Source organism: Pongo abelii, chromosome 22, assembly GCF_028885655.2.
Source record: "Pongo abelii isolate AG06213 chromosome 22, NHGRI_mPonAbe1-v2.0_pri, whole genome shotgun sequence".
NCBI classification, from domain to species: Eukaryota; Metazoa; Chordata; class Mammalia; order Primates; family Hominidae; genus Pongo; species Pongo abelii.
In genome coordinates this window covers 53,321,613-53,348,516 of record NC_072007.2, presented here as the reverse complement: position 1 = coordinate 53,348,516, position 26,904 = coordinate 53,321,613, and the positions used below count along the sequence as shown (strand labels likewise).

At 48.3% G+C, this 26,904-nt stretch overlaps 2 protein-coding genes across 2 annotated transcripts; both read left to right on the top strand.

Moving 5' to 3' along the window:
• The first annotated feature begins 3,011 nt into the window (after positions 1-3,011).
• On the top strand, positions 3,012-24,538 carry LOC134760818 (uncharacterized). The gene is made up of 5 exons (XM_063720829.1): positions 3,012-3,037; positions 11,679-11,737; positions 15,263-15,299; positions 18,384-18,652; positions 24,270-24,538. Exons 1-5 carry the CDS (start codon positions 3,012-3,014, stop codon positions 24,536-24,538), a joined length of 660 nt encoding a protein of 219 aa, XP_063576899.1.
• Positions 18,403-26,308, top strand: ERVH48-1 (endogenous retrovirus group 48 member 1, envelope). The gene is given in 2 exon segments (NM_001309206.2): positions 18,403-18,652; positions 24,270-26,308. A coding segment is annotated over 1 exon segment (477 nt). The 5' UTR covers positions 18,403-18,652; positions 24,270-24,554; the 3' UTR covers positions 25,032-26,308.
• Positions 26,309-26,904: the final 596 nt, after the last annotated feature.

Sequence of the window (26,904 nt, the reverse complement as noted above, 5' to 3'; positions counted from 1 at the left end):
TGAGGCAGGCAGATCACCTGAGGTCGTGAGTTCGAGACCAGCCTGACCAACATGGAGAAACCCTCGTCTCTACTAAAGATAGAAAACAATTAGCCAGGCGTGGTGGTGCTTGCCTATAATCCCAGCTACTCAGGAGGCTGAGGCAGGAGAATCGCGTGAACCTGGGAGGCAGAGGTTGCAATAAGCCATGATCACACCATTGCACTCCAGCCTGGGCAACAAGAGCAAAACTCCATCTCAAAAAAAAAAAAAAAAATCAACCTTATACCCAAAGGATTATAAATAAATCATTTTACTATAAAGACACATGCACACATATGTTTATTGCAGCACTAGTCACAATAGCAAAGACTTGGAACCAACCCAAATGCCCACCAATGATAGACTGGATAAAGAAAATGTGGCACATATACACCATGGAATACTATGCAGCCATAAAAGACGAGTTCATGTCCTTTGCAGGGACATGGATGAAGCTGGAAACCATCATTCACAGCAAACTAACACAGGAACAGAAAATCAAACACTGCATGTTCTCACTCATAAGTGGGAGCTGAAGAACCTGAACATATGGGCACAGGGAGGGGAACAACACACACTGGGTCCTGTTGGGGGTGGGGGCAAGAGGAGGGATAGCATTAGGAGAAATACCTAATGTATTGATGGGTGCAGCAGACCACCATGGCACACCTATGTAACAAACCTGCACATTCTGCACATGTATCCCAGAACTTAAAAGTATAATAATAATAATAGTAATAATAATAATAAATCAACCTTATGAACCACGTGTGTTGGCTCATGCCTGTAATGCCAGCACTTTGGGAGGCTGAGGTGGGCAGATTGCGTGAGTCCAGGAGTTCAAGACCAGCCTGGGCAACATAGCGAAACCCTGTCTCTACAAAAAAAAAATTAGCTGGGCATGATGGTGCATGCCTGTGGTCCCAGCTACTCAGGAGGCTGATGTGGGCAGATCATTTGAGCCCAGGAGGCAGAGGTTGCAGTGAGCCATGATCTTGACACTGTACTGCAGCCTGGGCAACAGAATGAGACTTTGTCTCAAAAAAAAAAAAAAATCACCTTCATATGGGACATCATGGCAAGCATTGGAGAGAAGCCAGGTGGTTCCCCATGTCCTGACCTGGCCTGAACATCACCTGCACACTTAGTTTATCACGTGACTGGCAAACATTGACCAAGGAATGACCAGCCTGCTGCTCGGGTACCAGGGGCAGTGCCTGCATCCCTCTTCTGCCCTAAGCAGGGTTCTGAGTGTGGTCCATCCCTCTTGTCCCTGAGTCACTGGGCGACTGCCAAATGCCAGGCCTTCTCTGAGCCCTGCGCACCAGAGAGCAGAGCCCTGGAGAGATCCCCACACTGTGTCCCACCCCTTCCCTGTGACTTCAGTGACACTTGCAGTGTTTGCTTGCTCATGACTCCCCAGAGCTCTAGGATGGCACCAGTTTTGGTTTTTCCTTTCTTTTTGTTAGAAATAAATTTTTGGTGCCACAAAGAAATAGCACTCGAACATAAATTTAATTTTCTCAGCAAGGCAATGTTACTTCTACAGGAGGGTGCACCTCGAGGATGGAGCAATGGCAAGAGCACACCTGAAAAGGGAGGGGAAGGGGTTCTTATCCCTGATGCAGGCAGCCCCTACTGCTGTGTCGTTCCCCTATTGGCTAGGGTTGGACCGCACCGTCTAAGCTAATTCCAGTTGGCTGTTTTAAAGAGAGCAGGGGTAGGAGGTGGAGTGGCGGGGTGAGTAGTTTGGCTGGAAGGATGGTTACAGAACAGGTGACTCAGAATGACTCAGGTCAGAGCAGGTGATAGAGGCTAGGAGGGGACTGTTTACTGAAACTAGGGGCAAGGAGATGAAGGGAAAGAGGAAGTTAAATTTTAAAATGAAGAACAAAGAACAGGGGAGCTGAACATACTGAAGCACTGGTTCTTTGGAGAGGGTCTCAGAACTCATTGTACTTAACAATTTATAGGCTAAAACCTTTGAAGAAGAATTTATTATATCCTATGTTTTGTTTTTGTTTTTGAGACAGGGTCTCACCCTGTTGCCCAGGCTGGAGTGCAGTGGTGCAATCATAGCTCACTGCAACCTCCGCCTCCTGGGCTCGGTTAATCTTCCAACTTCAGCCTCCAGAGTAGCTGGAATTACAGGCATGCACCACCATGCCTGGTTAACTTTTAAATTTTTGTAGAGATGAGATCTCACCATGTTGTGCAGGCTGGTCTCAAATTCCTGGGCTCAACGGATCCTCTTGCCTCGACCTTCCAAAGTGCTAAGACTATAGGCATGAGCCACCATGCCTGTCTGGCACCAGTGTTTGTTTACCTGTGACAAAGCCACACCCAGACCCTCTACTTTCCCGTTCTTTGTCTCATGAATGAGTAATGAGACCATCCAGGCACAGAGACAAACCTCCTCTTTGGTGGATCCACTGAGATGCCTTGATTGCAAAACAACCATACCTGGAAATTGTCCTACCTATAACTTTTTTTTTTTTTTTTTTGTGAGACAGAGTTTCACTCTTGTTGCCCAGGCTGAAGTGCAATGGAGCGATCTCGGCCCACCACAACCTCTGCCTCCCGGGATCAAGCAATTCTCCTTCTTCAGTCTCTCGAGTAGCTGGGACTACTGGCATGTGCCACCATACCCAGCTAATTTTGTACTTTTTAGTAGAGACAGGGTTTCTCCATGTTGGTCAGGCTGGTCTCAAACTCCTGACCTCAGGTGATCCACCTGCCTTGGCCTCCCAAAGTGCTGAGATTACAGGCATGAGCCACCGTGCCCAGTCCTAGCCGGCTTCTTTACTACAGCCTGTTTTATCAGCAAGGTCTTTATGACCAGTGTCTTGTGCGAACCTCCTATCTCATCTTGTGACTTAGAATGCCTTAACCATCTGGGAATGCAGCCCTGGGAGGTCTCAGCCTCACTTTACCCAGCCCCTATTCAAGATTGAGTTGCTCTGGTTCACACACCTCTGACACTCAAACACATGCATTCAGACCCTCACACGAGCAGGTGAGTGGCTTTGTGACACCCTGGCTGGAGAATTCCCTCTCCAAATCACGGTTCTGTTCTCAATCTTTTGTGCATATGCCACTCTGATTTGCTCTCTGACTGCCAACCCCCGCCAAGAAAAACAGACTTTGGGCTGGGTGCAGTGGATCACACATGTAATCTCAGCACTTTGGGAGGCCAAGGCAAGTGGATCACCTCAGGTCAGGAGTTTGAGACCAGCCTGGCCGACATGGTGAAGCCTCATCTCTACTAAAAATACAAATATTAGCTGGTTGTGGTGGCAGGCACCTGTAATCCCAGCTACTGGGGAGGCTGAGGCAGGAGAACCCCTTGAACCTGGGAGGTGGAAGCTGCAGTGAGCCAGGATCGTGCCGTTGCACTCCAGCTTGGGTGACAGAGCGAGACTCCATGTCAAAAAACAAAAACAGGGTCGGGTGCGGTGGCTCACACCTGTAATTCCAGCACTTTGGGAGGCCGAGGCTGGCAGATCACCTGAGGTCGGGAGTTTGAGACCAGCCTGACCAACATGGAGAAACTCCATCTCTGCTAAAAATACAAAATTGGCCAGGTGTGGTGGCATGCGCCTGTCATCCCAGCTACTCTGGAGGCTGAGGCAGGAGAAGCGCTTGAACCCGGGAGGCGGAGGTTGTGGTTGTGCCACTGCACTCCAGCCTGGGCGACAGAGTGAAACTCCATCTCAAACAAAAACAAAAACAAGACTTTGTAAATAGAAAGATGTAAAGAAAGGTAAGAATTTTGAGGCTGATACATTTCATGTGCCCGGGGCTCAGTCTTCTTTCTTCCTGGGATCCTTCCCAATCCGCCTGGATCGTCTTGTCGTCGTCGCCCCTGCTCACAATGAAAGATTTCCTCACTGGGAATTTCACAAGAACTGTAGACGCTGCCAGAATTCTTTGGCACAAAACTCCTCTCTGAGTCAGAGCCTAACGCTGTTAGCGAGGGAAGAACAGCTGCAAAGGCCACACATCTGTGAGTCTTTTGAAAATTTTATGATGAATAAAAACTATCCATTACACAGACTCATACATTATATATTAACCTAACATGTCTTCAGTGGCACTGCTAACCATCTCTTTTCGTATTTTTTTGTAATGACACCCTAACTCCAACAATAAATTCAAAAATCTGCAACTTTGACTATCTAGTAGCACTGCACACCATTTCCTAGTTCTATTCCTATTCCCTCTTTGGAGTAGCCATTCCCTTATTCCTTTATTTTCTTAATAAACTTGGTTTCACTTTACGGACTGGCCATGAATTCTTTTTTGCACGAGATCTAAGAACCCTCTTTTGAGGTCTGGATCTGGACCCCTTTCCTGTAACATAAGGGTCCCTTCACCGTGCTTGTGACATCCCAGGATCACCCTGGCCTCTAGGCAGTGTGGCTCAAGCTGGACTGAGTGGAAGAGCCACCCAAGGTGTTCAGTTTTACAAGAAGAATCATAAATAGAGCTTTCACCAAGGGGCAGAAGAGAAGCGGAAACCCTCAGGGTGCTGAGATTGTGGAAAGAGAATGATGCACTTAAATAACTGAAAGATTGAAAAAAGTATGAAGAGCATCAAAAGATGCTGCAAAATACACCTTAAAAATACTTTGACCGGGCACGGTGGCTCATGCCTGCAATCCCAGCACTTTGGGAGGCCAAGGTGGGTGGATCACCTGAGGTCGGGAGTTCAAGACCAGCCTGGCCAACACGGAGAAATCCCATCTTTACTAAAAATACAAAAAAATCAGCCAGGCTTGCTGGCACATGCTTGTAATCCCAGCTACTTGGAAGGCTGAAGCAGGAGAATCGCTTGAACCCGGGAGGCAGAGGTTGCAGTGAGCTGAGATCGCACCATTGCACTCCAGCCTCGGCAATAAGAGCAAAATTCCATCTCAAAAACAAACAAGGAACAAAAACAAAACTTCAAGCCCCATGAGCTGGCTTAGGCTGACTCCCGCAAGCAGATGCCTTAGTTTGCAACCCCGTCTGGTGACACAATTAGAATTTTTAAAGTGCTCAGTGGCACAAGGAAAAGGGAGGAAGGGTGGAGACTGAAAGCCATGAGAAAGGCAAGGGCCTGGGCCAGGCACGGTGGCTCATACCTGAAATCTCAGCACTTTGGGAAGCTGAGGCAGGAACATCACTTGAGGTCAAGAGTTTGTCACCAGTCTGGCCAAGATGGTGAAACCCTGTCTCTACCAAAAAATACAAAAATGAGCTGGGCATGGTGGTGCACGCCTGTGGTCCCATCTTGGGAGGCTGAGGTGGGAGAATCGCTTGAACCCGGGAGGTGGAGGTTGCAGTGAGCCAAGGTCACGCCACTGCACTCCAGCCTGGGGGAGAGAGTGAGAGCCTGTCTCAAAAAAAAAGAAAGACAAGGGCCTGCTTTTAAGTACAACTCAGACCAAGGAAGGGCTCCTCCATGCAGAGGAGCCTCACTGACAGCAGCAGGTAAACATTGCACCTGTGTCCTGCAGAGGCCCTCAGAGTCCCCCTTCCCTTTCCTCAGATAGGAAGGTTCAGATTCCCAGGGCTTAGGTCAGTTTGCAGAAATGTCTTTTTCCCCCCTTTCTTTGTTTCCATAAACTCCATAGTTTAAAGATTCTTTCCTGGAAAATAGCTGTTGGTGCCATAAAACTTTGCCTGTTGCACTAGAACGTCCTTTCTAGAATTTCTCCCTTACTCCGGCAGCAGCGACTTTCCATATGTCCTGGAGAAGATAGTGTTTTACTTTGGCTTCCTCTCACTGGCTCAGGGCCAAGGATGATATATTTTAAGCCGTACATTTAAAAATAAAATCTTGGCAAGGGTTCTGATGAACTAAAACCATCAAGACATACTCGTTAGCCTAGGCTCCCATCCGTTTGGATTTCATAAGATTTCAAAGCCAATGCTGGAAAGAGAAAAAGAAGGCTGGGTGTGGTGGCTTGTGGCTGTAATCCCAGCGCTTTGGGAGGCAGAGGCGGGAAGATCACTTGAGCCCAGCAGTTGGAGACCAGCCTGGGCAATATAGCTAGACTCTGTCTCAACAACAACAAAATTAGTCGGGCGTGGTGGCACGTGCCTATAGTCCCAGTTACTCGGGAGGCTAAGGCATGTGAACCTTGAAAATTTGAGGCAGTCCTCAGTTAATTTAGAAAGTTTATTTTGCCAAGGTTGACAACGCACCCATGACACAGCTTCAGGAGGTCCTGACAACATGTGCCCAGGATGGTTGGGGCACAGTTTGGTTTTATACATTTTAAGGAGACATGAGATATCAATATAGGTAAGAAGTACATTGGTTCGGTCTGGAAGGCAGGACAACTTGAAGCAAAGGCAAAGAAGACTGGAAGTGGGGAGGGGGATTGCAGGTCATGGGTAGGAGAGAGACGAATGGTTGCATTCTTTTGAGTTTCTGATTAGTCTTTCCAAAGGAGGCCATCAGACATGCATCTATCTCAGTGAGCAGAGGGGTGACTTTGAATAGAATGGGAGGCAGTTTGGCCCTAAGCAGTTTCCAGCTTGACTTTTCCCTTTACCTTAGTGATTTGGGGTGGGGAGAGGGGCAAGATTTATTTTCCTTTCACAGGCAGGAGAATCACTGGAGCTCAGGAGTTTGAGATAATAGTGAACTGTTGTAGCAGGACGAGCCTCGGACAAAACCCCTCAGACACCGAGATAGTGAAGGGAGTGGCTTTAATCATCTGGGAGCATCAGCAGGCTAGCGTCTTAAAATCCGAGTTCCTCAGGTGCTCAACTTCTGTCCCTTTTAAGGGCTCACAACTCTAAGGGGCTCCGCGTGAGAGGGTCGTGATCGATGGAGCAAGCCAGAGGGTACGTGACAGGGGCTGCGAGCACCAGTGGTCAGAGTGAAACAGAACGGGAGGTTTCACAGTGTCCTTCTGTACAATGCCTGGAATCTGTAGATAACATCAGTTGCTAGGTCAGGGGTCGAATTTTAACTACCAGGCTTAGGTCAGGCAGGCCCAGGCCTGGTTTCGGGTCGGGTTCCTAGGCGCCGGGCTACCTGCCTTTAGTTTCGCTTCTCTTTTTCTGAGTATAAAACAATATAAAACAATATGAGAGGGTCTCTCTCTTATCTCATTCCCCCCCTTTGAGACTTTCAGTTTTTATTAGTGGGAGTTCTCACTCTTATTTTTGCCATTTATGTCTTCTTGTTGTTGTACCTGAGCGAGTTAGAGAAAACGCCACACTTTGAGATGAATTAAGAGTCCGTTTATTTAGCCGGCGGTGATGGCTAATGCTGAAAGTTCTCTTGGCCCCAAAGAAGGGGCTAGATTTTCTTTTATACTTTGGCTTAGAAAGGGGAGGGGGTGTCTAGTTAAAACAATTTTACAGAAGTAATGTAGGCAAAAAAGTTAAAAGGATAAATGATTACAGGAAAGCAAACAGTTCCAGGTGCAGGGGCTTTAAGACTATTACAAGGTGATAGACATGAGGCTTTGGGTGTTATCAATGGGACAAATTCCTGGGAATTGCGCATAGAGCTCACCACAGTATCTTATCAGTTAATTGCATTCTTGGATGTGCTGGGAGTCAGCTTGCACAAGTTAAGTCCTTGAGGAAGGGGCTGCCAGTGAAAGAGCCAAGATGGAGTCTGTCTGGCTCTCTCAGCTAAGGGAGAGTCAATTCAGGTGGAAACAAGGCTAGGTGATTAAAGGAAAGGGAGAGTCTAAAAACAGCTTTAGTAAAAACAAGGTCGGGCATTACATTGTACAATAGATTGATAGTGATTCATATAGTACACTTGATGCGTTTTGGTGAGCTAAGGTAGCGATGAAGCTTTTTATCATTTGAAGAAGTACAGGTAGCAAATAAGGGAGCAGTAAGCAGGTTTCTGTTACTACTATAACTCCTATTGTAAGAGTTTTAAATCCTCCTAGTGCTGGGAACTGCTAGCAAGGGGCCGATCTATTGATCGATAGCAAGTAGCTGCTAGCCAATCTGTTTTGATAGATAGCATTTCTTATCTGAGTTTCTTGCGGGGCCAGAACAGTCAAGGCTTGACCGGTTTTATTAGTGATGATTTCTAAAACAGCTTGCAGCCATAAGATTCAGTTGAGCATGTAAATGGGGGTCCAGTATCCCCATGAACTGTCTTGTGTCTAAGTGGCAGGCCTATAGTATTGTATAATTTTTTTTTTTTTTTGAGATGGAGTCTCACTCTGTCACCCAGGCTGGAGTGCAGTGGGGTGATCTCAGCTCACTGCAAGCTCCACCTCCTGGGTTCATGCCATTCTCCTGCCTCAGCCTCCTGAGAGTATTGTATACTTTTTTTAGGAGGCCATTCATCATCTTTTTAATCATCTATGGCTATGTTTCACTTTTCGCAGGAAGCATAGACAGGGAAGCCCAGGAATTTGCCTGTTTTTATGGGCAGTAGGAAGAAAGATGGTTTAATAGTGCCAATAACACAACTACCTGTCCACTGGTCAGGCAGCTTAGCATAGGCTGTATGTCTACATATCTAGTATAGCCCAGTGGGGGCCTCCAGTCCCAGTGGGATTCTGGGTGGGCCCAAATGGTCTGCAACTTTGGAAATTTACTGAATGGATTTTTATCTGTATGGTTTGAACTCCACCATGTAACTGTTTTTGTGGTACCATTATACAGTTTTTGTCCGAGGCAACTAAGTCATCCTACCGAATGAGTGAATTCTTTCCTTTTTTTAGCTATGCAATATTTTCTAATAATTGAGACTTTTAGAACCTAGAAATGATCAAGGTGATTTCTTTTGGGCAGGGAATTCATCAGGAACTGGGTCTGTAGGCACTAATTCTCAGGCTTCTTATGGCCATTGATCTCCTATTACAGTTTCTCCACAAACATAACATGAAGTGACATTTAGAGACTGGGCTACATGCTTGGCTAATTGCAAAAATGATTTCTCATTTTTCCTGGAGTCTCTGGTACTGGCACATTTAGTTCATCATAGAAAGTCTGAAATACTGGTTCTGGAGAGAGTTTATGAACCTTCTCTTTTACTACGATATTTACTCTAGGATCTAGTCCTTTTCTATCCATGCCCAGAGATATGTGTTCTCTTTTTTTCTACCTTGGGTTTAAGGGATTTGTAATTACTAATTTTAAGGGGTTTGCAGCTTCCACTCATACAGGCGGGGCTGCTTTCTCCTTTTTGGAGCTAAACAGGATCTTTTTCATCCTTTTTCCAAGTAGTCCAGATGACACAAGACCAGTAATTACACACAGTTGTACATGAGCTTAATTCATGGCAGATATACTTATTTCCTGCCGTGTAACTTTTTTTTTTTCAATTTAAACAACCGCATCTTATTCTATGCTGATTGCTATCGATAGTGGCACAAGCATTAAATTTTAGGGTTATATGCTTGGGGACCCGTCTTTCTTCTGTCCTAGCTGTTAGTTTACTTGTATCACCTAGAAAATGACCAGTCCTTAATTTTATTTTAAAAACTGTGATCATGGGAGGCTTAAAATGGGTCATAACAGGCATCAGGTTGGTTATTTCCTGGGCTGTATACCTTGGATAGAATAGCATTATACAAACGGTACACTTGTAATAACCGTAATAGAACAGGACCATAGCAACCTTTTGTCCTACCTCAGTGACTTGATGTGTATACTGGTAACAGTCCTCAGTCTGAGGAAGGTCAGTTGAAGTCCTTACTATACAAGTCAAAATTTTAAGGAAAATGAGTCCCGCGATGAGTTGTCTCATGCTTTGGCCATGCGTGGACCAGTCAGCTTCCGGGTGTGACTGGAGCAGGGCTTGTCGTCTTTTTCAGAGTCACTTTGCAGGGGTTGGCGAAGCTGCTCCCATCCACGTACAGCTCCCAGTCTACTGATGTTTAAGGATGGTCTCGGAGGTTGGGCCCACTAGAATAAACTCAGTCCAACACTTCTACACAGTTATGTTTAACTGGGCTCTCTGATACCAGGAGCAACGTGGCAGGGTTTAGGGTGTTGCAAACTTCGATGGTTATGCGGGGATTTTCACAGAGCAAGGTTTGGTATCTAGTTAGTCTAGCATTCATTAGCTAATGATGTCCTTTGGTATTTATTAAAGTCGCCACAGCATGGGGGGACTTTAGATTTTGGCTAAGAGTTAGCTTATCTGCTTCTTGTGCTAACAGCCCTTAGACATGGGGGCCAGCCTTTGGAAACCCTGTCTAGTTGTTTTGAGAGATAGTCCACTGGCCTTGGCCAGGGCCCTACAGTCTGGGTTAAAACTCCAACTGCCTTTTTTTTTTTTTTAAACTTTTTTTTCTGTTAGCAAAGCAGCTGCCGCTACAGATTGAATGCATCTGGGCCATCCACGGGTTACTGGGTTAAGGATTTTTGATAGGAAGGCTTCAATGCTTTCGGGATACGCCATTGCTTACACTGACAACAAAGTGGTATTAGAGTGTTACAGGGTTACGGAGAATACCTTCAATTATCAATTATAGGTTTTAAATTTACCTTGGCTATTAAAGGAATAGGGTATACTGTTTTTTTCTTAACTACTTGTATATTTCTCTCTTTCTCTTTCTCTCTTTGACTTTCTGTCTCTTTTAACTACTGTTGGGGGGAAGGGGTCTAAAACCAGCTGTAACCAAGTGTCTATGTATGGAAACTGGTCTGGGTGCCCTGGCTTACAAGTTACTTTGTGCCATACCTTTGAATCAAGGGACCTGTCTAAGCTTCTTTCTGATGGCCAACCTACCTCTAATGCTGGCCAGTCTATTTCACACAAAGTTCTAAGATTTCCTGGTGTCATAGTAACACTGTAATCTCCTTTAAATCCTTTCTTGAAAATTTTCAACATAGTTCCTAGTAGGGTGGGCTTATTTGTGTCTGACTCATGCTTCTTCAAGACAAAACACCACGCTCACACCACACGCACACCACAAAACAAAGAACAGGTAAAAAGGGCGCACACACACACTTTTGCAGTTTACACCAAACCAAAATCAAAACCAAAATCAGAGTATCCAGAAATCCAAGCCAGGTCAAAACCAAAACCAAAGTATCAAACAATCTAAGTCAAGTCAAAAACAAAAACCAAAGTGCCGGTACAGGCACACCGTGGGTGATCAGGCCACGCTTCCACTCGAATGGAGTGGGCAAGTTCCCAACACCAATCCTGTCAAGCAATTCAAACCAAGTCAAAACCAAAACCAAAGTGCCGGTACAGGCACGCTGTGGGTGATCAGGCCACGCTTCCACTCAAATGGAGTGGGCAAGTTTCAAAGACTAGTCTTACCAAGTTTCAGATGTCCGGACTCCAAGTGCCAGTTCCTTCCCAGTGTTCAGCCACTGCATTGATCCGCCATGGGGGCCTGCCACACACTGCTCTGGGGGGCGTCCCACCAGGGCAAATGCCTACCCGGGAGCATTCTCAGGATCCGTGTCGCTCGGGCTGGTTGGAGTCCCCTGCAGGGATGTTCCACAGGGCAGGCTAAAGCCGCCTAAGGAGCTGCCTCAACTGTCCATTAATCACCTTGCTTCCCGGTTAGGGAAGCAAGAAATGTAGCAGGATGAGCCGCAGACAAAACCCCTCAGACACCGAGATAGTGAAGGGAGTGGCTTTAATCAGCTGGGAGCATTGGCAGGCTAGCGTCTTAAAATCTGAGCTCCTCAGGTGCTCAACTTCTGTTCCTTTTAAGGGCTCACAACTCTAAGGGGGTCCGCGTGGAGGGTTGTGATCGATTGAGCAAGCCAGGGGGTACGTGACAGGGCTGGAGCTTTGGTGGTCAGAGTGAAACAGAACAGAAAGGGAGGTTTCACAATGTCCTTCCACACAATGTCTGGAATCTATAGATAGATAACATCAATTGCTAGGTCGGGGGTCGAATTTTAACTACCAGGCTTAGGTCAGGCAGGCCCAGGCCTGGTTTCGGGTCGGGTTCCTAGGCGCTGGGCTACCTGCCTTTAGTTTTGCTTCTCTTTCTTTTTCTGAGTATAAAACAATATGAGAGCGTCTCTGTCTTCCCTCACTGTGATCATGCCACTGCACTCCAGCCAGGCCGACATGGTGAGACCTCGTTTCTAAAAAAATAGAAAAAAAGAGGAGTGGGTGCCTGTGTGGAGCAGTAGGACCACATCCCTCAGTGCAGTGGTTCTACTCCCTCCACTGGCTGGGATCATGGGAACAGATGAGCCAGGGGTGCAGGAAGCTGCTCTGTGGCCCTGGGGAGCCTCCAGAAGGATCCTGCCATGCGGATCTGTGGGTCAGGCCTTGACTGACTCAGAAGTACAAAGAAGCTTCCCTCTGATCAGCCACTTTCTTCCCATGTTTACAGCAAGACTGATTCCCTGATGGGTTCTTCCTGCCTGCCTCAGAGATAACAGCAGGTCACTGAGACTGACTGCGGTATTGCAGTAAAGAAAGAGTTTAATTAACGTGAGGCCAGCCCCGTGGGAGATGGAGTTCCTACTCAAATCAGTCTCTCCAAAGACTTGCAGGTTAGGGTTTTTATGGACAATCTGGTAGGCATGGAGCTAGGGAATGGGTGCAGCTAAATGGTTAGGGATGAAATGATAGGGGTATCACCTGGGCACTGTGGCTCATGCCTGTAATCCCAGCACTTTGGGAGGCTGAAGCGGGTGTATCAACTGAGGTCAAGAGTTTGAGACCAGCCTGGCCAACATGGTGAAATCCCATCTCTACTAAAAATATAAAAATTAGTGAGGCATGTTGGGGCATGCCTGTAATCCCAGCTAATGGGGATGCTGAGGCACAAGAATCGCTTGAACCTAGGAGGCAGAGGTTGCAGTGAGTGAGATTGTGCCAGTGCACTCCAGCCTGGGCAACAGAGCGAGACTCAACCTCAAAAACAACAACAACAACAAAAACACAACAACAGCCGAGCGCAGTGGCTCACACCTGTAATTCCAGCACTTTGGGAGGCCAGGGTGGATAACCTGAGTTCTACTGCAGCCTGACCAACATGGAGAAACCCTGTCTCTAGTAAAAATACAAAAGTATCCGGGTGTGGTGATGCATGCCTGTAATCCCAGCTATTCGGGAGGCTGAGGCAGGAGAATTGCTTGAAGCCGGGAGGTGGAGGTTGCAGTGAGCCGAGATCGTGCCACTGCACTCTAGCCTGGGCAACAAGAGTGAAACTCCATCTCAAAAACCACCACCACCACCACCACCACCACAAAACAATTAGCCGGGCGTGGTGGCACATGCCTGTAGTTCTAGCTACTTGGGAGGCTGAGGTGGGAGGATCACTTCAGTCGCAGAGTTGGATGCTGCAGTGAACTGTGATAGTGCCACTGCACTCCAGCACTCCAGCCTGGAGAATAGAGGCAGGCCCTGTTTAAAAAAAAAAAAAAAAATGAGAGGAGTGGGTAGGGATAGCATTAGGAGATATACCTAATGTAAATGACGAGTTAATGGGTACAGCACACCAACATGGCACATGTATACATATGTAACAAACCTGTACACTGTGCACATGTACCCTAGAGCTTAAAGTATAATAAAAATATTATATATATGTGTGTGTATATATATGTGTGTGTGTGTATATATATATATATATAAAAAGAAAAAGAAATCTTACAGGTATGGAGAACATTCCTCATGTGCTGAGTCTGCCTCTGGGTGGGGCCACAGGATTGGCTGGGTCACGAGTCACGGGTCCCAGTAGGGCCACTCAGTTGCAAGTGTGAAAGGAAAATAAATCTAGGGACCCCCAAATCACAAAGGGAAAAGTCAAGCTGGGAACTGCTCCTGGCAAACCTGCCTTCCACACTAGTCAAAGTCATCCCTCTGCTCACTGAGATAAATGCATATCTGGTTGCCTCCTTTGTAAAGGCTAGTCAGAAATGCAAAAGAACACAACCATTTTTCTCTTATCTACCTATGACTTGGGAGCCCTCTCCCTGCTTCAAGTTGTCCCGCCCTTCCAGGCCGAACCAATGGACACCTTACATATATTGATTGATGTCGCACGTCTCCCTGAAATATGTCAAACCAAACTGTGCCCTGACCATTTTGGGCACATGTTATCAGGATCACCTGAGGCTGTGTCACAGCATGTGTCCTTAACTTTGACAAAATAAACTTCCTAAATTGACCGAGACCAGTCTCATATATTTGGGGTTCACACCAGAAAGTTTGAAAAAAAAATCTCAAAAGACCAACCTCGTCTGGTCACGGTGGCTCATGCCTGTAATCCCAGCACTCTGGGAGGCTGAGGCGGGTGGATCATCTGAGGTCAAGAGTTTGAGACCAGCCTGGCCAATATGATGAAACCCCGTCTCTACTAAAAACACAAAAATTACCCGGGCATGGTGGCGGGTGCCTATAATCCCAGCTACTTGGGAGGCTGAGGCAGGACAATGGCTTGAACCCAGGAGGCGGAGGTTGCAGTGATCTGAGATGTGCCATTGCACTCCAGCCTGGGAGACAAAAGTGAAACTGTCTCAAAAAGAAAAAAAGGCCAATCTTTGGTTCTACAATAGTGATGTTATCTATTGGAGCAATTGAGGAAGTCACAAATCCAGCTGCCTCTGGCTACATGGTTCCTGGGCAGTAAAGGGTTATAGGCCCAGAGCAGTGGCTCACGCCCTTAATCCCAACACTTTGGGAGGCCAAGGTGGGAGGATCCTTTGAGCCCAGGAGTTCCAGACCAGCCTGAGCAACACGGTGAAACCCCCATCTCTATAAAAAATACCAAAAATTAGCTGGGCATGGTGGCACACGCCTGTGGTCCCAGCTACTTAGGAGGCTGAGGCAGGAGGATCACCTGAGCTCAGGCGATGGAGGTTGCAACTGAGCCAAGTTCATACCACTGTACTCCAGCCTAAGCAACAGAGTGAGACCCTGTCTGAAAAAAAGAAAGAAACAAACAAACAAACTACACTGCCAGGCACGGTGGCTCACATCTGTAATCCCAGCACTTTGGGAGGCAGAGATGGGCAGATCACAACATCAGGAGTTCAAGACCAGCTTGGCCAACATAGTGAAACTCTGTTACTACTAAAAATACAAAAATTAGCTGGGCATGGTGGCACACGCCTGTAGTCCCGGCTACTTGAGAGGCTGAGGCAGGAGAATCGCTTGAACCTGGGAGGTGGAGGTTGTGGTGAACCAAGATAACACCACTGTGCTCCAGCCTGGGTGACAGAGTGAGACTTTGTCTCAAAAAGAAAAAAAAAAAAAAGAAAGAAAGAAAGAAATTACACCTACATTTATTCAGGCCTGTCCCATAATATTATTCTTGTGGCCTTTCATTAGTCTTTGAAAGGCAGTTTTTGGTCCCTGAGCGAGGAGGGTTAGTGTCAGGAAAGGACTATTAGCATCCTTGCTTTCAAGTTGAATTACAAACGAAATTCCTCCATGGTTAGCTTGGCTTATGCCCAGGAATGAGCAAGAACAGCTAGAGATCAGAAGCAAGGTGGAATCTACTCTCTGTCAGATTTCTCCTACTGTCACTATTTTTCTTTTTCTTTTTTTTTTTTTGAGACGGAGTCTCGCTCTGTTGCCCAGGCTGGAGTGCAGTGGCACAATCTCGGCTCACTGCAAGCTCTGCCCCCCGGGGTTCATGCCATTCTCCTGCCTCAGCCTCCCAAGTAGCTGGGACTGCAGGCACCCACCACCACGCCCGGCTAATTTTTTGTATTTTTAGTAGAGACGGAGTTTCACCGTGTTAGCCAGGATGGTCTCGATCTCCTGACCTCGTGATCCGCCCGCCTCAGCCTCCCAAAGTGCTGGGATTACAGGTGTGAGCCACCGCACCCTGCCAACTCTCACCATTTTTCAAAGGCAGTTTCAAGACACCTGTGAAAGGAAAATAAATCTCGGGACCCCCAAATCACTAAGCCAAGGGAAGTCAAGCTGGAAATCATGTCAGGAAAACCTGCCTCCCATTCTATTCCTAAATAAAACAGGTGCAAAGATAAGAACATAAATATCTCCCTCACAATTTGCTCACAGGAAAATTCCTTGTGGACAAAGGACAGACAGCTTGGTCATCCCTCAGGCTCCCCTGAGACAAACGCACATCTGATTGCTTCCTCTGTCCTATTGTTTATGTAAAAATGCAGATTCACTGAGCCAGACTCAATTGTGTATTCAGTGGAAGGCTGACCAAGGACTCAAAAGAATGCAACCTTTTGTCTTTTTTTTTTTTTTTTTTTGAGATGGAGTCTCACTCTGTCGCCCAGGCTGGAGTGCAGGGGTGCAGTCTCGGCTCACTGCAACCTTCACCTCCCGGGTTCAAGCCATTCTCCTGCCTCGGCCTGGGGCTGCAGGCACCCACCACCATGCCCAGCTAATTTTTTATTTTTAGTAGAGATGAGGTTTCACCATGTTGGCCAGGCTGGTCTCAAACTCCGGACCTCAGGTGATCGGCCCGCCTCAGCCTCCCAAAGTGCTGGGGTTACAGGCGTGAGCCACCACGGCTGGCCTCACACATATTGATTGATGTCTCATGTCTCCCTGAAGTGTATGAAAGCAAGCTGTGCCCGACCACCTTGGGCACACGTCCTCAGGTCCTCCTGAGGCTGTCACAGGTGCGTCTGTAAACTCGGCAAAATAAACTTTCCACATTGGCTGAGAGGTGTCTTGGAAGCTTTGGGCTCACACACTGGCTGCCTGTGTCAGTCCCTCAGCGAGGCACAGCCATCCCCAGCTTGTCTATACCCCCAGATTTGTCCCGCCCACCGTATTCCCTAGGTGAAAAGATAGCCCAGAGCGTTCTGTGCTCTGCTAGGCTTGCACAGAGAGACCTGAGCTCGGGACTTCACTCGTGCCCTCCACCCATGCCCAGCGCAATTGTTTAGCCATGTAGTCCCTGAATACCTGCTTCACTCATTACAATCATGTTTCTAAATTTATGGAATTTGTGATACAAAGAACAAGCCGATAAATCGCTTATGTATCTTAATGTAAATTGTTGGCAAGCAATTTAGCAACTGCCTCTTTTTTCCTTTAAAAATCCACCTGTGAAGGCGGGGCGCGGCGGCTCACGCCTGTAATCCCAGCACTTTGGCAGGATAGGCGGGCGGATCACGAGGTCAGGAAATCGAGACCATCCTGGCTAACACAGTGAAACCCCGTCTCTACTAAAAATATAAAAAAATTAGCCGGGAGTGGTCAACGGGCGCCTGTAGTCCCAGCTACTCAGGAGGCTGAGGCAGGAGGATGGAGTGAACCCGGGAGGCGGAGCTTGCAGTGAGCCGAGATCGCGCCACTGCACTCCAGCCTGGGCGACAGAGTGAGACTCCGTCTCAAAACAAAAAACAAAAAAGAAGAAACAAAAAACAAAAAACCCACTTGTGGGCAGGCGCGGATGGCTCATACCTACAATTCCAGCTCTTTGGGAGGCCAAGGCAGGCCAGATCATTTGAGGTCAGGAGTTTGAGACCAGCCTGTCCAACATGGCGAAACCCCATCTCTACCAAAAAAAAAAAAAAAAAAATTAGCTGGGCGTGATGGCGTGCACATCTAATCCCAGGTATTCAGGAGGCTGAGGCAGGACAATCGCTTGAACCCGGGAGATGGAGGTTGCACTGAACCAAGATTGCACCACTGCAGTCCAGCCTGGGCAATAGAGTTAGACTCTGTCAGAATTTTAAAAAAATCCCATGTGAGGCCAGGCACAATGGCCCACACCTGTAATCCCAGCACTTTGGGAGGCCAAGGCAGATGGATTACTTGAGGCCAGGAGTTTGAGACCATTTTGGGTGTGAACCTGGAAAATCTGAGACAGGTCTATTTTTTTTTTTTTTGAGATGGAGGCTCACTCTGTCGCCCAGGCTGGAGTGCAGTGGCGCAATCTCCGCTCACCGCAAGCTCCGTCTCCCGGGTTCAGGCCATTCTCCTGGCTCAGCCTCCGGAGTAGCTGGGACTACAGGTGCCTGCAACAATGCCCGGCTAACTTTTTGTATTTTTAGTAGAGACGGGGTTTCACTGTGTTAGCCAGGACGATCTCGATCTCCTGACCTCGTGATCCACCCGCCTGGGCCTCCCAAAGTGTTAGGATTACAGGCGTGAGCCACCGCGCCCAGCTGAGACAGGTCTCTTGTTAATTTAGAAAGTTTATTTTGCCAAGGTTGGGCAGGCACCTGTGACACCACCTCAGGAAGTCCTGATTGAAAGATTCTCCCAGGGGCCTGAAAGCTTGAGGGAATGAATAACTCCTCCTCCTCAGGCCCAGTCCCAACGTGCAAACTTGCACCAGCAGCAAGATAGCAGAGGCAGGAAGAGAGCTGGCTGGAAGACACATACTCTCTGAAGATCAAGAGGGAGGCCGTCTGGGTACTACATAGCAGTCACGTCAGGCTGGGACAATTCCTGTTTACAGAGGACTATAAAAGCCCTGCCCCCTCCTCACTTGGGGCTGAAGCCATTTTAGGCCTCAGCCTGTCTGCACGCAGGCGCTCATTAAAACAGCGTGTTGCTCCACACCGCCTCGTGTTGTCTGTTGGCGCGTTCTCGGGGTTCCAACCAATGCAAGAGCCTTGCGTCTGGCCCTGAAACCCGCGAGGGGCTTCGGTCCATGTCCCCGGTGGACCTACCACCCCTCCATCTGGGAGAGCAGGCCACAGCAGCCGGACAAAGGAAGCTCCTCAGCCTCTAGTCGCCTCTCTCTGCATGCACATCGGTCACTGATCTCGCCTACTGGTAAGTTTCCTGGAGCCCGGTTAACAGGGAAAAATCCACCTGGCCTCTCTTGGTTTCTCCAGCCCCAAAATCCAACATGGGTCCAAGAAGGCTATGGCATGGCCGGGCATGGTGGTTCATGCCTGTAATCCCAGCACTTTGGGAAGCTGAGGCCGTTGGATTCACGAGGTCAGGAGTTCGAGACCAGCCTGGTCAACATGGTGAAACCCCGTCTCTACTAAAAATACAAAAATTACAAAAATTAGCTGGGCACAGTGGCAGGCCTCTGTAATCCCAGCTACTCGGGAGGCTGAGGCAGGAGAATCGCTTGAACCCGGGAGGTGGAGGTTGCAGTGAGCAGAGATCGCGCCACTGCACTCTAGCCTGGGTAACAGAGCAAGACTCTGTCTCAAAAAAAAAAAAAAGCTAAGGTGTGTGCCAGGCACTCGCTGATCATCGGGTCTTAGGGGGACTCTAAGCCATTTGATCCTGTTCTGGGAATGCAAAAGGCAGCGGTGGCAAATGCTCCTTTTATCATCTCCCTCCGGCTGTCAAGGATGGTCTACTTTTCCCGTTCTCCTGAGCCTACCTTCCGTTATGGGAAATTCCCAGTCTTCCATTCCAAAGGACAGCCCTCTAGGCTGCCTCATGAAAAACCTGCAAACCTTAGGCCTCAGGCAAGATATCCCTCTAAGCACCGTGTTCTTTCTTTGCAATTCAGTCTGGCCACAGTACAAATTGGACAGTGGGTCCAAATGGGCGGCAAATGGAACATACGACTTTACGATTTTAACTGACTTAAGCAATTATTGCTGACGGCTGGACAAATGGGGAGAAATTCCTTATATCCAGGCCTTGTTCGCACTCAGATTACAACCCGGCCTCTGCTCTTGCTCACCTGTTCAAATCCTCCCCCTCCATTCTCGCCGCCCTGATCGCTTTTCTCCTCCCGACCCTAACTCTTTTTCCTTGTTGGATCCGGCCAACTGCTGTCCACGCCTTCCAGCTCCTACCTCTTCCTCTCAACTGTCTTCTTTAACCCCCCAAGCCTCCTCTTTGTCTTCCCAGCCAGCACCGCCTCCAAGAGTAAGAGTATCCACTTCTTTTCCTACACCATCCTCTCCTCAGGACAATTCTTTCACTGCCTGTACCCATTCTCTTTCCCCACCACTCTCTCCTGAGGCCTGTAAACCCACCCGCCACCTTCCCCTCCTATCTATCCTCTGCTGCCTATTAACTCCACCTCCCTTCCCCCTTCAAACCCTCAGCAGGAACCACTTCTGGCTTTTCTTTCTTTCCTGCCTATACTCATTCAGGCATTACTTTTGGCCCACGCCCCACCCTTACTTCAGCGTCTGTGCTAGAATGCCCCCTTCGGGAAGTAGCAGGAACTGAAGGTATTTGTTAGGGTTCATGTTACCTTCTCCCTCACTGATCACTCTCGAATTCACAAAAGACTCGGTTTATTTCCAGAAGACCCTGCCTTTTATATTAGAGAGTTTCAGTACCTCACCCCGTCTTATGAACTAACTTGGCATGACCTCTACCTTATCCTCCCTTCCACCCTCACCCCAGAAGACTGGGACCGTATCTGGACCCTAGCTCAGGCACATGCTGATACAATTCAACACCAAGCTGCTGCCCAGCCTACTGGCACAGAGGCAGTCCCCAGCTAGGACCCCCACTGGGATTATCAAGACTGGGCCTTTGGATGCCGCCATTGAGACCACGTGATTGTGTGTCTCCTTGCAGGACTCAAAAAGGGTCCCCGTAAAGCGGTAAACGATGAAAAACTTTCAGAAATCACCCAAGGGCCTGACAAAAACCCAGCGCTTTTTCCTCTCTTGTTTAACGGAAGCCATGAGAAAATATACCAACCTAGACCCAGCCAGCCCAGAAGGAACCACTATCTTAAACCTTTGGTTCATCTCCCAACCCATCCTCCATAGCCGGCCCAAGCTTTGGAAGCTTGACAATGGCCCTCAAACCCCACAACGAGACCTTCTTGATTTAGCCCTCAAAGCCTTTAACAATCGTGATGAGGAAAGTGAAAGGCAAAAACAGGCAAAGTTTCAAATGCTTGCCTCCGCCATCGGGGCCCTGCAGGCCTACGGGGCCGCAGCTCCACACCGGAGCCTCCTAGCAATCCACCTCCACCTGGCACCTGTTTCAAGTGCGGCAATGAAGGCCACTGGTCCAGACAATGCCCAAACCCAGGTAAGCCCACCAGGCCGTGCCCCCTCTGCAGAGGACCCCACTGGAAGTCAGACTGTGAGCGGCCCCTGCAAAGACCGCCCCCATCCCTTCCTGAGCCGGCCAAAACCTACTCGATCTCATCGGCCTTGCCGCTGAAGACTGACAGTGCCCTGGAACAGACACCCCGGCAACTACCATTGCCTCATCTGAGCCAAGGGTAACCCTGATGATGGCAGGTAGGCCAGTATGTTTTTCAAATTAATATCAAGTCAACCTACTCTGCTTTATCTAATTTTTCAGGACGCACCAAGTCCTACCAGGTCTCTGTTGTGGGAATTGATGGACAATTGATGGTCTCCAAACCCTGAGCCCCTCTCCACTCTTCTGCTCCCTTCATGCCTTTTCCTTCACTCACTCTTAGTCCTGCCCTCATGTTCAACTCCACTCCTAGGCAGAGCCATCCATCCTTTCAAAACTCCACACCACCCTTCACTCCCACGTTCCCCATAGTACCCAACATATCCACCCAGACCCCACCAGGGCTTCTAACTTTCTTCTACTCCTGCAACCTCCCACCCTAAAACATGCAACCTTTCCTTATCCCCCATCCGTGGTTAACCCCGCTGTTTGAGATACCTCCACACCCTCAGTTGCAAAACACCACACCCCCTTCCGCATTACCCTTAAAATCCCCACCCAGTTCCTATCACAGAAGCAGCATCCAATCCCCCAAGCAGCTCTTGTAGGCCTAAAGCCTATCATTTCTTGCCTCCTGGCCAGTCACCTCCTCCACCCAACAAACTTCCTTTTAAACACACCAATTCTACCTGTTAAAAAGCCAGATGAAACTTACCACTTAGTCCAGGACTTCAGGCTCATTAACCAAACCGTACTCCCAGTATGTCCGGTAGTTCCTAACACATGCACTTTACTTTCCACAATTCCCTCCAATACCACCCATTTTTCTGTCCTAGACCTAAAGGTGCTTTTTTCCACAATTCATTTATACCCTGATTCTCAAGACCTCTTTGCTGTTATGTGGGAAGACCCCAACACCCACCTTTCACATCAGCTTACCTGGTGCATACTACCTCAAGGTTTTAGAGACAGCACCCACCTTTTTGGGCAGGCCCTTGCTCGTGACCGCTGTACCTTATCCCTAAAACCGTCCACTCTCCTTGATGATCTACTCCTGTGTAGCCCCCTCAAAAAGACTACAACGCCCATACTATCTCTTTTAAACTTCTGGCAGAGTGGGGGTATCCAGTCTCCCCTAAAAAAGTGCAAACATGCACCCCTTTAGTCATCTATCTAGGCCTAGCTCTTACCCCACGAACCCAAGGGCTCACAACAGACCACATATCCCTCTTCCAGTCCCTCCCGCCTCCGCAAACTAAGCAAGAAATTCTCTCTTTTCTAGGACTAGTGGGATATTTTAGGCTCTGGGTTCCCTCCTTCGCTTTACTAGCCAAACTGTTATACCAAGCTGCTAAAGGCCCTCTCCATGAGCCTTTAAACCCTGCACAGCCTATTACCCAACCTTTCTGCCTACTCCAGAAGGCTGTCACCTCAGCCCCCAACCTCACCCTCCCAAACCTCACCAAACCTTTCTCCCTCTATCCCGACAAACGGCATGGAGTTGCACTATGTGTTCTAACTCAGTCTAAGGGACCCGCCCTCCAGGTTGTTGCCTACCTCTCTAAACAGCTCGAAACCACAGTTCTCGGATGGCCTGCTTGCTTCCAAGCACTGGTGGCAGCTGCTGTCCTCACCCTTGAAAGCCTAAAACTATCTCTTGATGCCAACCTAACAGTTTAGTGAGCCCATAACATCAAAGACATGCTAGCTCATCTCTGCCCCATGGCTCCTCCAACTGTATGCTTTATTCATAGAAACCCCCCAAATCACCGTGCTAACCAGCTCCTGTTACCCGGCCACACTCTTACCTGAAGCCACTACCTCCTAAGACCCTGCACACTTCTGTGTGGACACTGTTCAAACTTTTCTTATACCTTTTCCAAACCTAACAGACCAACCCCTTCCAGATGCCTCCTTTACTTGGTTTATAGATGGCAGCTCCTTCCTACATCAAGGACGCCAACATGCTGGCTATGCTATAGTGTCACCCGCCCACACTATTGAAGCTAATCTGCTCCTCCTAGGAACCACCTCCCAAAAGGCTGAACTCATCGTCCTCACTTGAGCTGTCACTCAAGCAGCTGGATGTGTATTCAGATTCTCATTATGTGTTCCATGTAGTGCACTCAAACTTGTCCATCTGGAAAGAAGGGGGTTTCCTAACTGCAAACAACACCCCTGTCATAAATGCTCTCATCAGCAAGCTCCTTCAGGCTGCCAGGCTCCCACAGAAACTTGCCATCATTCATTGCAGGGGCCACCAAACCCCAGACAATCCTATATTGGCCAGAAATGCTTTAGCAGATAGAGTAGCCAAAGAAATAGCCCTACAACCCGTGCAAGGCCAGTTTCTTTCCCTGTCCTCGTTCTCTCCTCTTTACTCCCCAGAAGAAAAAGAGGACTGCCAAGCCCAAAACCTTCAAAAACAAGGACCACGGTATGTCAAGGAAGGGCGCTTTGCTCTCCTCACTCTCAAACAATCCCTGTCCTCCAAAGCCTCCACAACTCTTTCCATGTTGGGTACAAGCCTCTCCTGCAACGTCTCCGCCCTATCCTCATTTGTCCTCATCTTTCCAGCCCTGTTCGAGAGATCACCCAGTCCTGCTCTATCTGCCACTCAGTGTCACCCCAGGGTTCCCTCTGGCCACCGCCTTTTCCTACCCACCAAGCCCAGGGCTAGGGACCTGGGCAGGATTGGCAGGTAGACTTATTCACATGCCGCCCCATAAATGGCTCCGCTATCTTCTAGTCTTTGTCTGTACTTTCTCCAGGTGGGTAGAAGCATTCCCAACAACTTCAGAAGGTGCAAATATCATCACACAAACTCTCAACATGCATATAATTCCCTGTTTCAGACTCCCCAACATCCATCTGGTCCGATAATGGGCCTGCCTTTATCAGCCAAATCACCCAAGGCGCCTCTACATCCTTGGGAATAAAATGGGTTCTCCACCCACCCTACTGGCCTCAATCTTCAGGCAAAGTTGAAAAGGTCAACTCTGTCCTTAAAGCCCAACTCACCAAGCTCACTCTAGAAATCTGCCAGTCGTGGATGAGAAGTCTCCCTTTCGCCCTCATGAGACTCTGGCAACACCAAAGGCAGCCTTTTTTTATTGTCCCTTTGAGATCACGTATGGCCGAACTTTTGTCTTAGGACCTCCACCCTTAACAGACTCTGAGCCACTCGGGAATTACCTCCCCTCCTGAATCCAGACACGGTCTCTCATTCGTGAAGCAGTGAATGAGGCCATGCCTCTCCCTGCCGACACCTTCTTATCCTCTCAACATCATAACTGTCTTGCAGGCACAGATGTGTTTATCGGCCAACCTGACCCTCACAAAAAGCTACCACTGAAGTGGACAGGCCCCTACACTGTGATACTCAGCATACCAACTGCAGTGAGAGTCCAAGGACTCCCCAACTGGATCCATCACACCACGGTCAAGCTCACCCCCAAGGCGGCTTCTTCCTCCAAAACATTAACAGCTAAGTGTTCGTCTGGGCCAATTTCTCCTACCCAGTTTAAATTAACCAACATTTTTTTCTTAAAACCAAAACACAAGGAAGACTAACCACCTGCTTCCAGGAATGGCCTGTATCTACCCAACCACTTGCTATACCTTTCTTCCAACCAAAAGTCTTAATACAGGAATATCTCTCACCACGATCCTAATACTGTCAGTAGCTGTCCTGCTGTCCACAGCAGCCCCTCCGAGCTGCCATGAGTGTTATCAGTCTTTGCACTACAGAGGGAAGATGCAACAATACTTTACTTACTATACTCATATAGAAAGATCCTGTTATGGAACCTTAATCGAGGAATGTGTTGAATCAGGAAAGAGTTATTATAAAGTAAAGAATCTAGGAGTATGTGGCAGTCGTAATGGGGCTATTTGCCCCAGAGGGAAGCAGTGGCTTTGCTTCACCAAAATTGGACAATGGGGAGTAAACACTCAGGTGCTCGAGGACATAAAGAGAGAACAGATGATAGCCAAAGCCTCAAAACCAACAACTCCCCCTGAAAATCACCCACGGCATTTCCATTCCTTTATACAAAAACTATAAGCAGATGCATCCCTTCCCAAGCCAGGAAAAAACCTGTTTGTAGATCTAGGAGAAGCATTGTGCTTACCATGAATGTGTCCAATTGCTGGGTATGTGGGGGAGCTTTATGAGTGAACAGTGGCCATGGGATGGGATAGACATTCCCCCTTACTTACTGGCATCCCAAAACCCCAGCCTCACTTTCACTCCTCAGGAACACCCACAGTCCTGGACACTTACCAACCCAGTACGAGGGATGGCGTGCATATCCCGCAAGTGGACTGATAAAACCCATCGCGCTGTAGGTGAAAACCCCTGTCACCAAACCCTAACAGTCAATGCCTGCATAGCTGAGTGGTGGCCAAGGTTACCCCCCGGAGCCTGGTCTCCTTCTAACTTAAGCTACCTCAATTGTGCCTTGTCAAAAAAGGCCTGGTACGGTACAAACACCACTAACCCTTCTGCCGCATACCCCCGCCTAAGTGCACTATGTGACAATCCTAGGAACACCAGCCGACGACGGACTGCCCCGATGGATTCCTCTGGATATGGGGAACCCAGGCTTACTCACGGCTACCTTATCACTGGCAAGGTACTTGCTTCCTAGGCACAATTAAACCTGGATTCTTTTTACTTCCAAAGCAGGCGGGCAACACCCTCAGGGTCCCTGTGTATGATAACCAGAGAAAAATGATCCTTGGAGGTAGGAGGGAGCCAAAGATTGTGAGAGGACGAGTGGCCTCCGCAACGGATCATTGAATATTACGGTCCCGCCACTTGGGCAGAGGATGGTTCACGGGGTTATCGCACTCCCATATATATGCCAAATAGAGCGATTAGACCACAAGCTGTTCTAGAGATAATCACTAACCAAACTGCCTCAGCCCTAGAAATGCTCACGCAACAACAAAACCAAATGCGCGCGGCAATTTCTCAAAACAGGCTGGCACTGGACTACTTATTAGCAGAAGAAGGTGCGGTCTGTGGTAAGTTTAATATCTCCAATTGCTGTCTGTTTAACACACGCAATAATGGAAAAGTGGTTCTAGAAATCGCTTCAAACATCAGAAAAGTAGCCCGTGTACCAGTCCAAACCTGGAAGGGATGGGACCCAACAAACCTTCTAGGAGGGTGTTTCTCTAATTTGGGAGGATTTAAAATGCTCGTGGGGACAGTCATCTTCATTACTGGGGTCCTCCTGTTTCTCCCCTGTGTTGTCCCATTAAAACTCTTGTTGAAACTACAGTTAACCGCCAGACAATCCAGACGATGCTCCTGCTACAGCGGCACGATGGATACCAACCCGTCTCTCAAGAATACCCCAAAAATTAAGTTTTTCTTTTTCCAAGGTGCCCACGCCACCCCTATGTCACGCCTGAAGTAGTTATTGAGAAAGTCATCCCTTTCCCCTTTTCTATAACCAAATAGACAGGAATGGAAGATTCTCCTCGGGGCCTGAAAGCTTGAGGGATGAATAACTCCTCCTCCTCAGGCCCAGTCTCAAGGTACAAACTTGCGCCAGCAGCAAGATAGCAGAGGCAGGAAGAGAGCTGGCTGGAAGACACGTACCCCCTGAAGATCAAGAGGGAGGTCGCCCCGGTACTACATAGCAGTCACGTCAGGCTGGGACAATTCCTGTTTACAGAGGACTATAAAACCCCTGCCCCGTCCTCACTTGGGGCTGATGCCATTTTAGGCCTCAGCCTGTCTGCACCCAGGCTCTCATTAAAACAGCGTGTTGCTCCACACCGCCTCGTGTTGTCTGTTGGCGCGTTCTCGGGGTTCCAACCAATGCAAGAGCCTTGCACTGATGACATGTCCCCAGGGTGGTTGGGGCACAGCTTGGTTTTATACATTTTAGGGAGACATGAGACACCAATCAATATATGTAAGA

Bases quoted from the DNA above. Each gene is read 5' to 3' on its own strand.
- LOC134760818 (XM_063720829.1), top strand. From the start codon at position 3,012: ATGCATTCAGACCCTCACACGAGCAG. The intron at 15,300-18,383 runs GTTAGTGTCAGG...AAGCCATTTTAG, and splicing joins TTGGTCCCTGAGCGAGGAGG to GCCTCAGCCTGTCTGCACGC. The intron at 18,653-24,269 runs GTAAGTTTCCTG...ACTGTCTTGCAG, and splicing joins GTCACTGATCTCGCCTACTG to GCACAGATGTGTTTATCGGC.